At 32.3% G+C, this 17,342-nt stretch overlaps 1 protein-coding gene and 4 pseudogenes across 3 annotated transcripts; 4 read left to right on the top strand and 1 right to left on the bottom strand.

The window, feature by feature from the left end:
- The first annotated feature begins 1,596 nt into the window (after nt 1-1,596).
- Nucleotides 1,597-2,270, top strand: LOC104772320 (putative calcium-binding protein CML32 pseudogene; annotated as a pseudogene). Its single transcript, XR_015593688.1, has one exon. The product of XR_015593688.1 is annotated as a putative calcium-binding protein CML32 pseudogene (transcript).
- Nucleotides 2,271-3,007: 737 nt separating this feature from the next.
- On the bottom strand, nt 3,008-4,262 carry LOC147918588 (uncharacterized; annotated as a pseudogene).
- Nucleotides 4,263-9,236: 4,974 nt separating this feature from the next.
- LOC104770049 (uncharacterized) lies at nt 9,237-9,761 on the top strand. The gene has a single exon (XM_010494399.3). It carries the CDS (start codon nt 9,379-9,381, stop codon nt 9,598-9,600), a length of 222 nt encoding a protein of 73 aa, XP_010492701.1. The 5' UTR covers nt 9,237-9,378; the 3' UTR covers nt 9,601-9,761.
- A 3,247-nt stretch (nt 9,762-13,008) lies between these two features.
- On the top strand, nt 13,009-13,530 carry LOC104772318 (putative calcium-binding protein CML32 pseudogene; annotated as a pseudogene).
- Nucleotides 13,531-15,238: 1,708 nt separating this feature from the next.
- Nucleotides 15,239-17,052, top strand: LOC104770048 (uncharacterized; annotated as a pseudogene). The gene is made up of 4 exons (XR_015594134.1): nt 15,239-15,339; nt 15,450-15,529; nt 15,783-16,635; nt 16,729-17,052. The product of XR_015594134.1 is annotated as an uncharacterized LOC104770048 (transcript).
- Nucleotides 17,053-17,342: the final 290 nt, after the last annotated feature.

The raw sequence follows: 17,342 nt of genomic DNA, 5'->3' as shown, positions 1-17,342 counted from the left end.
TATGAGCCCACTTTTATCGGACGACCGGTATACTATATGCAAGCGGTTTTAAACACTTGTTTACCGATCTTACAAATCATCAAGTAATATTTTTCATGTTTTTTCTTTACTTGCATAATTCCAACAATCACTTTCCTAAAAGTCATCTATTATGAAACTTTCACAGCTCAAGCACGCTTGAATATGAAACTCTCTTAAGATATTTGAGATAAATGCATTTTGGTTACACAGGTGGACAAATCAATTATTTTAAGCATCTTTGCATACAATACCATATTTCTTGAAACCCAAATGTGGCAATCATTACCTATTAAATGTCTCTATGAACACCTTAAGCCAATTATATGTTTCACTTCAGCATACTTTCTTTAGCTACAAAATTTTTATGGACATATTTTGTTTACTCCAAAAAAAATTCATTAAAAATATATACTCAATTGCAATGAGTTTATTACCAGCCAATAAATGTTGAGAAATTGAGAGTTAATTAATTAAATAAAAGAATTATTACCACGACGATATATGAACCTTAAATAATTTAAAGATACACAATATAAACTAAAATAAACAATCCAAAAATATTACATCATAAGATTTAAAAAAAAATAAGAAACAAATACCCTTCTTACATATCTTTAACTAAAAAAGGGAATATATATATATATATACATATAAATTAAATTTATTATAAATTATTGCAAATTTTCTAATTAGAAAATGAAATTGAAATAAATAAGAGAATTTTTTTAACTAAATTGTCAGGATTGGTTGTAGTGTTGTAATCTCGCCTCAAGTGTTTGTTTTAGGATATATGAGATAAAAATAAAACATTTTCATTTGACATGTGTCGTAATCTTAGTTCGATACATTAACACTTGTCTTGCTTACGTTACCAACTTTTTTGAGTTAATATCTTAAATCGATAAATCGACACATGTCAAGATCGCGTTCACAATTAATTTTGAAAACCAACTTTGTTAGTACTTTTCTATTTTTCTTTTTTCCAACTTATTAAAAACTTATCGATAAACTTAACACGTGTTACAATCATCTAAATGACTAATTTTCAAACCAAGTTTTATATAGTAAAAAGAATTAAACTAATAATGTAAAAGACTACACAATATAAACAATAATAGTATTTGAAATTAATCAACAATTTTGCATATAAATTTGAGATAATCTTATAATACAAAAATAGCTTCTCTAAATAAATAATAAATTAGTTTAAATGGTTTTTGATATATTAATAAAAAAATTATGACATTTGTCAACATTTTATTGATATAATTGACAAGTATCAAAATTTTGTTAATGAGTAACTTTGATACCAAACTTTATATAATATACAAAGTACCTTCTATAATTAACAAAATGCCTTTACAATTTATAGATAAAACTATTATACTAAAGCATTATATTTATTATTTATATTTAAATAATTTATTATTATAAAACATGTTGATGACAAAAAATGATATTTTTTATAGAGATAAAATACAATTTAAAAAGATTAAAAATTTTAAAATGTCTTAAAAAGTCCAAAACCAAATCTTAACAGGAATCTAAACAGTAATCGATTTTCTTCTATAAATATAGTTTTGGTTTTTGATTTCTTCCATCAAAACATTGTTCATTTTATTTATTTTGTTAAAAACTTTTCATAATATCTACATCATCATCATCCCTTACTCAAAAACAACAACGATGTCTCTTGTAGAGGTCTTTGAGACGGTTGACAAGAACAAAGATGGGAAAATCTCATGCGACGAATTTGTGGAAGCAATACGCGTCTTTACTTCTTCAATAACATCTGAAGAACTTGAGAATATGTTTAGAGTGCTTGACCTGGATGGTGATGGTCAAATTGACATTGAGGAATTTGCTTTGGGTGTGGTGCTAGGAAATGTTAATGTTGAAACTGCTCTGAAACAAACTTTTGATTCATATGATATGGATGGTGACGGGAAGATATCGGCGAGTGATATTCATTTTGTGTTGAACCGTCAAGGAAAAAATCATACAATGGAAGAATGTGTTGCGATGGTTCAAGCTGTTGATGCAGACGGCGATGGTTTTGTGGACTTTGAAGAGTTTAAAACTATGATAATTTCCAACTAACAATATATAATAAGTCACTATGATCATGTTTAATTATTTATGAATTTGGTTTGGATTTGTTTTGATCTCTTTCTAACAATGTTTCGAAACTATAATTATTATTAATTATTTTAGTTTATAATTTATTTATATTTTATGTTTTTGACAAATTACGTTTCTTTACAAATCACTCTGCTGATCTCCTTGCTCAAAGTCAAATCTCAAGATGTTTTTTGATTTTTTTTTTCTCTGTTGGCGAAATTGATCTAGTTTGATTTGGATTCTATGTTCCATCTTCAAAGCCCAAGGCCCAAGGATAATTCTAGTTTTTATAAAGTTCGGTAATTCATGTAGCCCTAAATGTCCAATGATCCTGCAGAATCCGTATACTCGAGAAGGTGAGATAAGTAACTACAGTAAGATGTTATATTCATGTTCCTCCTATCAAAATTCAAGATTATACAATAGTTTTGTGATTGTCTAAAGAATTTTGTGAGTGCATTAGCAAATATTATGAAAACGAGAAGATTATCTATTGTTGTTAATAGAAGATTATCTATTGTCTAAAGATTGTTGCGAGTGCATTAGCAAATATTAGGAAAACAAGAAGATTATCTAACAACAATAGAAGATTATCTATTGTCTTTAAGATTGTTGCGGGTGCATTAGCAAATATTAGGAAAACAAGAATATTATCTATTATTTGTTGTGATTTTCTAAAGATTTGTAACAACCCTATCACCTAAGAAGATGTATTATTCATCTATTTTCAAATTTTTTTTGAAACTGGTTTTGATATATCATCGGAATAAAATTTCAATCGATTGATCATTCTGACATGCATTATGCATAGAGTGATAGAGATGCTCTACATTTTTTTTTTGGTCAAACAAGATCTTCATTCAAATTAAAACCTCAAAAGAGGATAGTTCATACAACTTGAAACAAAGGCAATACAATGAGAAAAGAAAAGATAAGGGCGCCATGAGTTTTCCAAGGTGATGTGCAACTTTGAAAAGCTTGCATTCTTTGAGAAATTAGTTGGGACCAAGGCGGATTCGAACATGAAGACAGGCTTCTTGACATCCTCGACCAAGGAATGGTCATAAACGGCTCGCGCAAGAAATGCATAAGAGCTTTTGAACAAGTGTTCCACTGATGGGACAAAAGTAGGTTTCCTCGCCATCAAGAGAAGGTTCACAAGCATTGGCTCAAAGTCCCTCATACTTTCACAACAAATCTCAAGGCTTTAGATGAAACTACGACCGGGAAACGCAAACAATGAATGTAAAACTGTAACAGAACAGGTGGGTCCTCCCTCACATGAAACCAAAGACCATGGAGGTTAAGGAAATCCACACAAAGCTTGTATTCAGCTTAACATTGGGATAAGAGATCAGACCCGAGCTTCAGAGCTTTAGACGAGTGGTTAGACAAGGGGCTGGGGGTTCAAGGGGGGCGTGATACAATGTTTCCATCTGAACTTGACAAGAGTATCTATCTAGCCATCCTAGAAGGTCTTTTGCTATGCTAACGTGGTGTTTTGCACCAGTTAAAACAGAGACAAGAAGGCCTAAAGGGATTGAGGTAAATAGAGTTTTCAGCAATCTAAGACACATTAAAAACAGAGTTGTATCAGCTAGGGGGAAGAGGTGGTTGAATTCGTCAGACGGGGTTAATGGGGAGTGGTAAGTGGACAGATTTCTAAAGCCCCATTACAGACCCAACAAAAGCGATTCAGACTTGACCTAGTTACAAGTTAACACTGAAACAATGGAGCTATTGGTAATATGTATGCTAAAGGATCAGGGAGAGCAAGCAATAACGTTAAACCGATTGGCAGGGCAAAAACATTATCAACGAGCAGCAATGCAAACTTCCAAACCAAGCTCTTTAATTGACCTTGACACAAAGAAGATCCACACACAATCGAACTAATCTAGGGATCTGCTACCGAGTGTAACTCGTCTTGACCAAGCAGGATACAAAGACATTAACCGATTTGGGCTTGCTATGACATTAAAGCTAGTGGGTCTAAGGCGTTTCCAGGTCAGGGATGACTTATAGTTTAAACACCGTAAACTATCTTCCAGAGTTTGAGAATGAGAGTGGAGAAATGACCTAGGACAAAGAGTTATCGGGAGAGAAGCAGAGGTCACCATAGCCCTGGGCATATAATCCGGATCCGCAAAAACCGATCCGATCTGATCCGAACTATCCGATTTATTTCGGTTTCGGATAGTCTATCAAAACCGATCGGTTTTTGTAGTGATTGTATTTCGGATTTTGGTTATAAACCGATCCGAACCAAATTCTAATCGGATATCCACAAAACCGAATACACATATATATACACTGATACACAATATGACATCTGTAATATGTCCTTCACCATCCTAACGTCTTTTGTCTCCACTCTCACCTCTCGACACTGAACCTTTGTGGACTAAGTGGTGAGACCTCTCTTTTGTCTCGACTCTCGCCTCTCGCCTCTCAACCCTAGTTTCCTTTGCTATATATTGATTTTCAAGTCCCACTTGTTAAACTGGAAGCCCTAGTTGATAACGAGTCACTCCGAGGAGAGCCTTCTCTTCTATCGGCGGCTGGGTCAAAAAATCAATCGCAGGTACTTCTTCTCTGATGCTATTTTCTCCTCTTTGAGTTTAATTAGTTCAAAATAGATATCTGCTGCTTTGTTCTCCTCTGCTTAATTAGTTGAAAATACCTTCTTCTCTGCTTATTTTTTTATCAACCAAAACTTCGATTTTAATGATGGAATCGATGTTGAAGGCTGTTGGTTTTTCTGTGGGTTGCTTGAAAGTTGAAACTATGAAGTCATTGTTAGACATTGTTCATAGTTAGACATTGTTCTTTGCTTTCATAAGTCATATCTAGTTGATACTTAATAGAGAGAGATCTTGTAGAGAGAGATCTTGTAGTAGGCAACAATATATTTTTTCAACAAATATTTGTTTGATTTTATTTGCTTACCGAAGCTGGTCATGATTTTGTTTGAATGGTTAATAGAAGCTGGTCATGATTTTGTTTGAATGGTTAATAGAAGCTGGTCATGATTGTGTTCGATTTGATCAAGCTTTGATCTGGTCTTGATATGTGTCTAATTTTATTTGCCTATAGAAGCTTTATAGCTTTGTGAGAGAATTGATGTTAGAGGCTAAACACTTTTATAGAATATTTGCTCATGATGATTTGTGATTGATTGACTTTATATATTAATATTGTGATTGATTAGCTTTTCCTTCTCTTTATAAACTTGTTACTTGTATATAGTTGTCTAATTAGTCTGTCTCTGCAAATGAATTATTACAGATGGGTTCTTCCTCACCTCCACCCGCAAATGATTTTGATAAAGAAAAGGATGGAGACAAAGTAGAGTCTGATGAAGCTGGTCACACAAGTAGTAGTGGTCTTGAAACTGGGTACAAAAGGAAAAAGCAAGCTGATGCTAAGACAAAGAAGAAGAAGAAAGATAGAGTAATACCAAGGTCATGGGTGTGGGATCATTTTACAAGAATCACGGGAAAGAAAGATAGATGTCGTTGTCATTATTGTATTAGAGAAATGGGTTGTGCGACATCAAATGGAACTTCTTGTCTGAAAAATCATCTCAAAATATGCAAAGAGTACAAGGTTTGGCAGGAATCCAGAAATCAGGCTCAGCATGTTTTAAATCCTACTGCAGATGGTGGTGGTTTGCACTTGGCTAGAGTTACTGCAGATGTGTTTAGGGAAGCTTCTAATGAGATGCTGGTTCTAGGTGAATTGCCACTTTCATTTATTGAAAGTTTGGCTTGGAAAAACTTCTGCAATAAGGTTAAACTCTACAGACCTCATTCCCGGAGAATGGCAACAAGAGACATTGTTGAGACATATGTGAAGAAGAAAGCAGAAATGATGAAGGTTATTGGTGCTAATAAGCAAAGTATTTCTCTGATAACAGATATATGGGTTGCACCTACAACAGGAGCTAGCTACATGGTCATCACAGCACATTTTGTTGATGCTGATTGGCAGTTACGGAAGATGATTATCGGGTTCAAGCATGTCTTTGACCATACAGGGTCAACAATAAATTCTGTTCTTCTCGACTGTTTGGCTGAATGGGGAATAAAGAAGATCTTCACTATCACAGTTGATAATGCTACTGCAAACACCAATGCTATAAAGAAGTTCAAGGATACATTCAGCTTAGTAGGAAATGATGCATTAGTGTTAGGTGGTAAGTTTCTGCATCTGCGTTGTTGTGCTCACATCATTAACTTAGTCGTGAGGGATGGTTTACAGGAACTTAATGAGAGTGTGGAAGCTGTTCGGAATGCTGTTCAATATATCAGAGGTTCTAATAAAAGAGTCGAAGCATTTGAGCAGAAAGTGGAATCAGGAAAGATGACTAGGGGCAGTTTATCATTGGACTGTAAGACCAGATGGAATTCCACTTTTCTGATGTTAACAAGAGCGTTGAAGTTCAGGTTGGCCTTTGATAGAATGGAGGCTGAAGATAAGTTATATAATGACTATTTCACTGAAAGCGTTGAAGGAAAACAGAGGAGTGAGCCACCAAAGAAAGATGATTGGGATCAAATAGAAAGGTTAGTAAAGTTTTTAGTCATCTTCTACAACTCCACCTTAGTGGTTTCAGCATCATCTACTGTCAGCTCTTATAAGTGTTACAATGAAATTGTAACAATAGAAAAGAATCTGATAGCATTGAGCATGAATCCTGATGAGAAGCTTATTTTGGTCAAAGGCAAATACTATGAGAGACAAGTTTGATAAGTATTGGGGTGGATTAAAGAAGCTGAATAAGATGTTGATCGTAGCTACTGTGTTTGATCCAAGGAAGAAAATGAAGTTTGCCAGTCTTTGTTTTGATATGCTATATGGTAAAGATAGTGCAGAATCAAAGGAGCTTAATACGTCAGTCAGTGATGTTCTAAAGAAGCTGTTTGATGAGTATAGTACTAATGCGACCACAACTGGACCATGCTCTCAGTCTCAGTCGCAAACTGCAACAGCATCTCTGAGTGGACAAGAATCTCAAGGTGATCTTTGTCACAAAATGGATTTTGACAGTGATCGGGAATATCAGAGGATAGATACTATGTACGAAGAGATGGTAAATGAGATAGGTTTCCAAGATACAAGTATAGAGTTAGAGTTATCTCTGAAGGACAAAGTGGAGATTCCAAAGCCTAACCAGCTTGGGATACAGTTGATGTCTTGGGATGGTGGAAGATGAACAGTTTGAAGTATCCTATTTTAGCCTCAATAGCAAAGGATGTACTTGCTATGCAAGTGTCCTCAGTTGCATCTGAATCTGCTTTTAGCAATAGTAATAGAATACTAGATCCATCTAGGAGTTGCTTGACTACCTACTTGAGGTTCTAATGTGCAGTGAGCAGTGGTTAAAGAGTGAAATTCAGGTGAATGAGAAAGGAGTGATTACCACTCAACAACTTCTTGCTGAAATTGAACTGCAGGATAATCTTGAGAGAGGTAAGTTCTATTAATTATATCCTCCAACTGTAAATTTGAGTATTAGTTGTTGACTTTGTCTTCTTTATTTTTTTTCTGAGTTTGAGTCTCTATGCAAGTTGTGAAGATGAAGTTAGAAGTCTCTAATCTCGTAGAAGTCTCTAAGAAGGTTTGAACTAGTCTCTGTTTGAATCTTGTCTTGTTAAATGGCGTGACAAATCTCTTTCGAATCCATTTGAATCAAGTCTTTAGATCTTATTTCTTTTTGTAATCGTTTTACACAGGTGATATTTGGACAGATCAAGAGATGAATGGTTGAGAAATGAAGAGTGTCTTTGTTTTCGTTTGGAGTTGTTTCTGTTTTCCAGTTTTCTTCAGTTTTCTCTTTGGAACTGATTTCCATTTGAATAAGTTGAACCTGTCATGTTTTATGGTTTGAATAAGTTGAACTTGTAATGTTTTATGGTTTGAATAAGTTGAAACATTGTTTGGTAGTTGATACTTTGGTTTGACGTATTGTTAGGTTGATATGTTGATCAGATGAATTTAATATTTTGATCAGGTGGAATTAATTTCGGATAATTCGGATTTAAACCGAATCCGAAACCGAATATAGTTATGATTCGGTTTAATTTCGATTTTCCAAAAAAAAACAAAATCCGATCCGAATCCGAAAGAATCCGATCCGATCCGATCCAAAAATCATACGGATCCTAATCGGATATTAAATATCACAATCTGAATTATCCGAAATCCGAATTAATAAATCTGATGCGATCCGAAAATCCGAATGCCCAGGGCTAGGTCACCAAGTAGGAGGGTTTTTTTGTCAAACAGTTCACCGGTGCCAGCGTCAAAACAGAGCTTCCGTCCAACTGCACCCAAGCAAAGCACTTGGTGAGAGGATCTCGATCCATGGAGCGGTAAGATGTTAAATTTGACGGTTTAATGGGGCAGTGAACCAGACGAAAACCGGGCCTAGAAGGACATAGATGGATCTATCAAACAGGAACAAGGGGGTGGGAACTCGATGTGATAGATTTACCGAGGGGAGGAACCAGCTGCGGAGGCGGAGAAGGTGATTAAAACTGTCGCAAGGACGGAGATGAGATCTGAAATCTCAACAGACAACTGATAGAGTTAAGACTAGAAGCGAGTAGACTACAAGGGAAGATAAAGCCGTGGAGATGAAAAAAACAAGACTCAGCGACGTTGATCAGGCTCGGCACCGTCGAGAGAACAGATCTCGATGGTTATGTTAGAGAGGAAAGGAGGTTAGGGCGAACTTCCCATCAGAGATGCTCTACATAAAGTTCAAATACCTTAAGCACAGTCATCGTGCCACGCCGACATAATCATAATGTGACCTTCTAAAAAAAGCCTATATGCGTAAGAGAGTTTCACAACTATTTTCCAATTACCTTAAGCCACGTGTTTGGTGACCTTTTGTGCTGGCCCCGAACCGTGTCTATCTTCTTATTGACACCTCTTTAAAACTTAAAACTTCAAATTCAAGAAAACAATTAAATAGTAACAAGCCGACATCAAACCCAAAAATATCTATGACCATTACAATATAAAACACAATGACCCTACGTGGAAACAAGAAAGATACTAAATAAACTCAATTGATTTATCTCCTATAAAGACACGTCTCTCATAACCTTCAACAAATCACATTTCCTACTCTTTCCTTGAATCTGATTTCTCCAATAATATAAATAGTTAGCTCTTTGTGTACTCATCGATCGTAGTACAAATACTACATACTCAAAATCAACGATGGCGTTTCCAGCGTGTATTCAGTGCGGAACGAGGCAAAACCCTTGTCGGTGCAAAGTGGTCGGACCAACACTAGGGTTCGTGGCTTTTCTGATAACCGGAATCATCGAGTGGCCAGTTGGTGCGGTGGTTTATATCTTCAAACACGCCAAGGGTCGCCGTATCATGGGTCACCCAGCCAGACATGTATACCCCAAAGTGTCAAGATCTATCCCCATTTGACTTTCTCATCGTTATCATGCTTTTGTATTTGCTTGACAACTAAAAGCTCCTACTTTTTTTTTCCCCTAAATAAGATATATATGATCACATAGTCAAAGAATTAGAAATCGTTGTATAATAATGACCAAAATATTATTATATTTATGTGTTTGATTCGAGCCTTTTCAGTCTTATTTGATTTTACTTTGATGCATACTTTTTAATTTGTTTTCTTTTTCCGTTCTTTGTAATGTAATGTATACTCGTGCAAGGTAATAAAATTTATAATGAACCCAAGCTTATGATCAAGAGAATTATTGGCGCTGCATCATAAACTAAAATAAAACTGAAAAATACTTAGGTTCACCTCTAGGGATGAACCTCTCCATTCACCCCCTCTTCTCTCAGCCAATCAGAATTTTCTATCTAATATTTTATTTCAAAAATAAATTAAAATTAAATTAAAAAGCAAACCAAATTAAGGAAACAAATTCTGTATAGTTTTAATTAACGAAAGTTAAATATTGGCTTGGTTTAGATTTTTAAACTTAAAATAAAATTATGTCGGTTTGGGTTTACAAATGAAGTGGTTAGAGTTTAGATTTTACAATTAAAACGAAATTATATGTCGGTTTGGGTTTACAAATGAGGTGGTTAAGGTTTAGATTTTACAATTAGAACGAAATTATATGTCGGTTTGGGTTCACAAATGAGATAGTTAGGGTTTAGATTTTACAAGTAGAACAAAATAATATGTCGATTTGGGTTCACAAATGAGATGTTAGGGTTTAGATTTCACAATTAGAACGAAATTATATCTCGGTTTGAGTTCACAAATAAGATAGTTAGGGTTTAGATTTTATAAGTAGAACGAAAATATATGCGGTTTGGGTTCACAAATGAGATGTTTAGAGTTTAGATTTTATATATGTCGGTTTGGGTTTATTAAAGTGCGGTTTAAGTTTTTTAATTTTATAATAATGTATACAGATTTTATTGTCTTATTTTATTAGGAGGTGAATGGAGAGGTTCCCCTAGGGGTGAACCAAAGTATTGTTCAATAAAACTCTAGTTACTTTTTAATGAAAATCCAATCCATTTTTCTTTTTTTCCTACAGATGGAATAGATTACCCAATTAATATTAATTTATCACAAAGAAGAACTGCAAGAATTTTTTCTTTCACTATAAGAAATAAATTTTGTATTGATAATTATTAAATGAGTTCAGATAAACTTCACTGAAATTAACCAAATTCGATAATTTTGTTTTGACCAAAAAAAGGAATTTGTTTTATTTTAAATGGACTTGTAACTTGTAAAATAAATATATTTTAGTCTCATAACATAGGCGTCGGTTATTTAAAAGATGTTCGCGCGAAGAGTCTTCTCTCTGTTCTCAAACCTAACCAAAAGGTTGGTTCTTTATGGGTGTAGATAGATCAGTTTCATCTGTAGTTCCATATGTAAACTATAAAAAATCATTGTTTAAATTGAATGCTAACATTATTTATGTTGAGCATGTCCCAGTTTAGCAAAGATCTGTTCCTGAGTGTTTTAAATTTCATCTTTTTCCTTAGAGAATGTTTTATCGGGAGAAAAAAAGGAAATGTTGTTTTTTTTTTTGCTTTTTTCTTTTCTAAAAACCATAAAAGTTTTAGATTTTTAAAAATAAGAAATAAATGTCTAAAAAATCTATTCATAACGCAATTAGATTTCACATTCAAAATCCAAATCTTTGCAGAAGTCTAAACAATAATCGATTTTCTCCTATAAATATAAATTTGGTTTTTGATTTCTTCCATAAAAATTATTATTACTTTGTTAAAACCCTCCGATAATATATTCCATCATCATCACTTACTCAAAAGAACAATGATGTCTGTTGCAAAGATCTTTGAAAGAGTTGACAAGAACAAAGATGGAAGAATCTGATGGGATGAATTTGTCGAAGCAATTCGCGCTTTTACTCATTCCGTAACATCTGAAGAACTTGACAAGATGTTTAGAGTGATTGACGTGGATGGTGATGGTCAAATCGACGCTGAGGAATTTGCTTCATGTTTGGTGCTTAGTGTTATGAATTTTCAAACCAAATTTGTTTTTTTTCTTTTGTCAATCAAACCAAATTTTATATAGTAAAAAGAATTAAACTAATCATGTAAAAGACTACACAATATAAACAATCATATAGTATTTGAAATTAATCATCAATTTTGCATATAAATTTGAGATAATCCTATAATACAAAAAGAGCTTCTCTAAATAAATTAGAAATTAGTTTAAATGGTTTTTTGATATATTAATATTATTTTTTTGTTATTTATGTGTAGATTTCTTTTTTTTTTTATGATAAGTTTATAACTTTTACATATTTTATATAATTATTTAGTAAATCTAAAATTGACATTTTTCAACATTTTATTGATATAATTGATAAATAGTCAAATATCAAAATCTTGTTAATGAATAACTTTAAAACTAAACTTTATATAATAAGTATTTTTTGAAAAGTGACATAGGAAAAGAGATATTTTTGATATATATATACAAAGTATCTTCTATAATTAACAAAACGTCTTTACAATTTATAGATAAAACTATGACACTAAAGCATCATATTTTTTATTTATATTTAAAGAATTTATTATCATAAAGCATGTTGATGACAAAAAATGATAACTATTACAGAGATAAAATGCAATTTACCAAAATTAAATAAAAAAATGTCTAAATTTTTTGAGATAATTACATTTTTACCTTTATTGAAAAGTTAAACATTTGATTCAGGTCACTGACATGACAATGTAAATTTTTACACTTTATAAGATTAGTTTCATATTTTTACTTCTCAATTAATATAGTAGGATTTTGCATATAAATTTGAGATAATCTTATAATATGAAAAAAATCTTCTCTAAATAAATTAGAAATTAGTTTAAATGTTTTTTTAATAGATTAATATTTTTTGTTATTTAATTATGTGTAATTTCTTTTTTATGATAAGTTTGTAATTTTCACATATTTTATATAATGATTTTAGTAAATCTAGAATAGTAGAATTGACATGTGTCAACAATTTATTGATAAAATTGACAAGTATTAAAATCTTGTTAATGAGTAATTTTGAAACTATGAAACTAAAGCATTATATTTATTATTTATATTTAAAGAATTTCTTATAAAGCATGTTGATGACAAGAAAATGATATTTCTTACAGAGATAAAATGCAATTTACAAAAATTAAAAAAATAAGAAATAAATGACTAAAAAATCTATTCATAGCGCAATTATATTTCACATTCCAAAACCAAATCTTAGCAGGAATCTAAGTCAATTTTCTCCTATAAATATAGATTTGGTTTTTGATTTCTTCCATCGAATCATTATTAATTTTTTTTTTCTGTTAAAAAACCTTTCATAATATCTACATCATCATCATCCCTTGCTCAAAACAACAAGGATGTCTATTGCAAAGGTCTTCCAGAGAGTTGACAAGAACAAAGATGGGAAAATCTCATTGTACGAATTTGCCGAAGCAATACGCGCTTTTACTCCTTCAGTAACATCTGGAGAACTTGAAAATATGTTTGGAATGCTTGACGTGGATGGTGATGGTCAAATTGACTTGGAGGAATTTGTTTCGGGTTTGGCGCTAGAAAGGTGGTATAATGAAGAAACTGTTCTGAAAAAAGCTTTTGATATGCATGATATGGATGGTGACGGGAAGATATCGGCGAGTGAGATTCATTTTGTGTTGAACCGTCTAGGAGAAAAGCGTACAAAAGAAGAATGTGTTGTGATGGTTCAAACTTTTGATGCAGACGGTGATGGCTTTGTGGACTTTGAAGAGTTTATAGGTATGATGTTTTTAACTAACAATATATAATAAGTCACTATGATCATGTTTAACTATTTATGAATTTGGTTTGGATTTTTTTTTATCTCTTTCTAACAATATGTGGGAACTATAATCTATACTAGGTAACAACCCGCACATAGTGCGGTATAAAATAATTATTTAAGTTTTTACTTAATTTTTATTTACAAAATCTATTATATTTATGGGTAATTCAAATATTTAAAATTTGATTGTGTAGTTTATATCTATAAAAAAAATTTGTATAATAATTAAAATTTAACCCGTGAGAGTTATTATAATATCAATCTTATATTATTATATCATATGAACAAAGGATTCTTAAAATTCATTTTAAAGATTTTATGAAAATATAATTAAAGGATATAATTAAGTTAGAAAGATAATATAAAAATTTAATCTTGGGTGTTAATTGTATTTTTGAAAAAATGCAATGGTAAGTAAATGTAAATAATTTTAAAAGCTGATGACAAATAAAGGAAAGAGTGTCCTGAGTTCTGTAATGCTGACACCTCAGCTTTTTTGCCAAAATGTTCCTCTATTAATATATAGGGGATTAACATTTTTGAAGTACATTTTGGTTTATGCCTTTTAAGTTTTACTTATTTAAATTTTTTTTACAACATTAACCCCTAAAACAATTTCATAAATAACATTACAGAGAAACTCAAATACTAAACTTTCTTAAATTGACCAACATTTGTTACATTTATTGCCATAAAATCTTAACAACATCTATACATTCCGATTTTTCCAAAAACAACTCTACCCATTAAAGTTTTAACCCATTAATTCTCCAAAACTATTTTTATGGATGCTAGAATTTCTCAAATAAAAATGATATACAATAGATTTTTCATAACAAAAGTTTACAATCTCCATTAATAAATTTCCTAAACCGAAAATCCAAATATAAAATGTCACATTAAATATGTTGAAAACCCTCCATATAATTTGGTTTATTTTTCCTTTGTTGAGGAATTACCAAAAAAAAAAAAATCTATTAATTATCATAAACTATATATATTGACATGGAAAAATTATAAACTATAAAACTATGCTAATTTGGTAAAACAATTAACATAATTAAACTTAATAAAAAAAACTTATTTTGATTATTTTTTTTATGCAAAAACTTATTTTGATTTTGGTGAGACGGGTTGGCATTAATCCTATATAGGGAGTTAAGTGGATTTTTTTTTTAAAACACTTTTAGATGTGTACCAGGAGATAAATGTATTACTAGATTATACATATACCACACGGGTTAAAACCTTGAAAACACTACAAAAATCCTATACTTTAAATACTTATATCAAATACCTGTAAAATTTTATATTTTTAAAATTAATAAAACAATAATAAAATAACAAATAAATACAATATAAATTTTAAATTTTAAAAATTAAAAATATTATCTCGCGGTGTACCGCGGGTTAAATCCTAATTATTATTAATTATTTCAGTTTATAATTTTTATTTTTTTTGACAAATTACGTTTCGTTATAAATCACTGTGTTGATCTCCATGCTCAAATCTCAAGATGTTTTTGTGATCTGTTTTTCTCTGTTGGTTAAATTGATCCGGTTTGATTTGGATTCTATAGATAAACAATATTAATTTAACACAAAGAAGAACGAGAAGAGAATTATTTTCTTCACCAGAACAGATAAAATTTATATTGAAATTATTAAATGAAATTAGAGAAAATACACTGTAAGTAATTAAATTTGATAATTGATATTTGTTTTGACAAAAAAAAAAAATATAAATATGGACTTATAATTTAGCCTCATAGCACAGGGGTCGGTTAATTAAAAGCCGTTAAAAGATGTTCGCGCGAAGAGTCTTCTCCTCTCTGTTCTCAACCCTAACCAAAAGGTTGGTTCTTTCTGGGTATTTTCTCCATCGTTCCATCGTTTAATCTGTAGTTCCATCGTTCAAATCGAATTCAAAAGCTGACTTATTTTCGTCGATTGTTTTAATTGTAGATCGCAAAGTCTCTTGCTTTCGGATCCTGCCACTTGTACTCAAAATTGGGCATGTACTGGGCTTCGCCACAACCTAAAAGGTTTCAATTTTCTCCAGCATTTTTTTTTATCTTTATAGTTTATATGCTTTCTCCGAGTCTTCTTGTATATGGGGTGTTGAGATTTTTTTGGTTTATTCGGATTCGTCCAAGTAGTAGATTAGGTGTTCGTGAAAATGCCGCAGAGAGTTTGTTTGCTCACGACTCTTTTAAAGTTTCGTTTTTTTTTTGTTCATCGTTGATGTTTAATACTAATGGATTGTTTAAAAGTAGTGTTTTTAATATTCAATTGCAGCAACTAGGTTATATGCAAGTGGAAGAGGTAAAGACTACAATCTGTTTGGTAATGTGAAACCTGGTGATGATGACTTCAGAAAAGCCTGGGAGAAAGAGATGGGAGATGATGATGATACTCTTTGGTCAGGAAGTGAAGACGAGAGCGATGATAATGATAATACAAGACAAGAAAGTGGAGGAAACCGCCTTGAAAAAGAGATCAAGAAAGCTAGACAACAAGCTAAAGATAGCTCTGATCTAATCGATGCAGATGATAGTGATGAACTATACAGTGTTTGGTCAGGAAGCGATGAAGAGAAAACGTTGTGGACTGGGGATGAAGGTGATGATGACGACGATATTCCAACAGAGCCACGTCCCAACGAAGCATCTGATAAGTACTTAGATAAGTTGTTTGAGTTTGAAGAGAAACCAAAGTACAGGACAATCTCTGAGTTGTTGAAATCTGAGAATGAACCTGAGGAGCTTTCACCTGGTAAAAAAGCGAGGAAGCTTGCTGTTGAGAACGCTTTGAAGAAACTGAACAAAGGTCCTGACGGGCGTTACACGAACGTGTGGGGAAGTTATGAGTGATGTTGACATTCTGATTGGAGCTTTCGAAAACATTATCTCAGGACCTGAATATGAAGAGCTAAGAAAAGGCGGACCTAAGAGACTGAACATGCAGTTCTTTAAAGATATACAAACTCGCATGAGAGATCCAAACTTTAAGTTCACACCTGAGATAAAGTTGAAGCCGAAGAGTAAACTAGTGCCTAGGAAGAAATGGCAGAAGGCACAGTCTAGAATAAGGAAAGCGAAGAAGCGGTAAAAAGCTTCTTGCTTGCTCAAGTATCTTGATAGTTTAATAGGTAAGTAAATTTATTCATTGTTCTAAAGATTAGTAGCAAATCTGTTTCCAGTAATTTCTTGCTGCTCCGTTGATCCAAAATGAATCTCTGTAGGTTAAAAGCATGGTTTAGAGAACACCAAACAGCCTCATCAGCATCGAGTCTTATGACACTGTGTCATTGTAATGCGGTACCGTGATTGAACAGCTTTCCTTTGCCGTGATTCTGATCTTTATATTCCTTCTGCTAAAGAAAGAAGCTTTGAAAGAAAAGCTAAAGATGCTTTGGTCCCTCTTTGGACAATTTTTTTTTTTGGGGGATGAAGAATACAAAGCTTTTCCCACTTTGATCTTTAAAAGTTTTCTTTTGGTATGAAAAGTTGGAACTTGTAAATGTTGACACTCCCTTTGCCCATTAAAGCTTATTCTAAGAAAAAAATTAAAGAGGAAGCAATTTGCCTAACAAATCACAAGATGCTGATTTTTGGGTCTCTTCCCTAAAATTATTCCTTGCTTCATATGTACTCCTTCCGTTTCACAAAGAGTGTCATTCTGGAGAAAAAAATTTGTTACACAAAGAGTGTCATTTTATATTTCCAATGAATGTTTTAATGCTAAGTTTTCTTTTTTACCCCTAAACTCAAAGCTATTTTCATTGAATATAGAACATTAACTACTTATTAAATAGGGGCAAACATGTATAATTCAGACTTTTCTTAATTTGTGTGA

This window comes from Camelina sativa, chromosome 20 (genome assembly GCF_030686135.1).
Source record: "Camelina sativa cultivar CO46 ecotype springtype chromosome 20, ASM3068613v1".
NCBI classification, from domain to species: Eukaryota; Viridiplantae; Streptophyta; class Magnoliopsida; order Brassicales; family Brassicaceae; genus Camelina; species Camelina sativa.
This window is presented reverse-complemented; position numbering and strand designations above follow the sequence as displayed.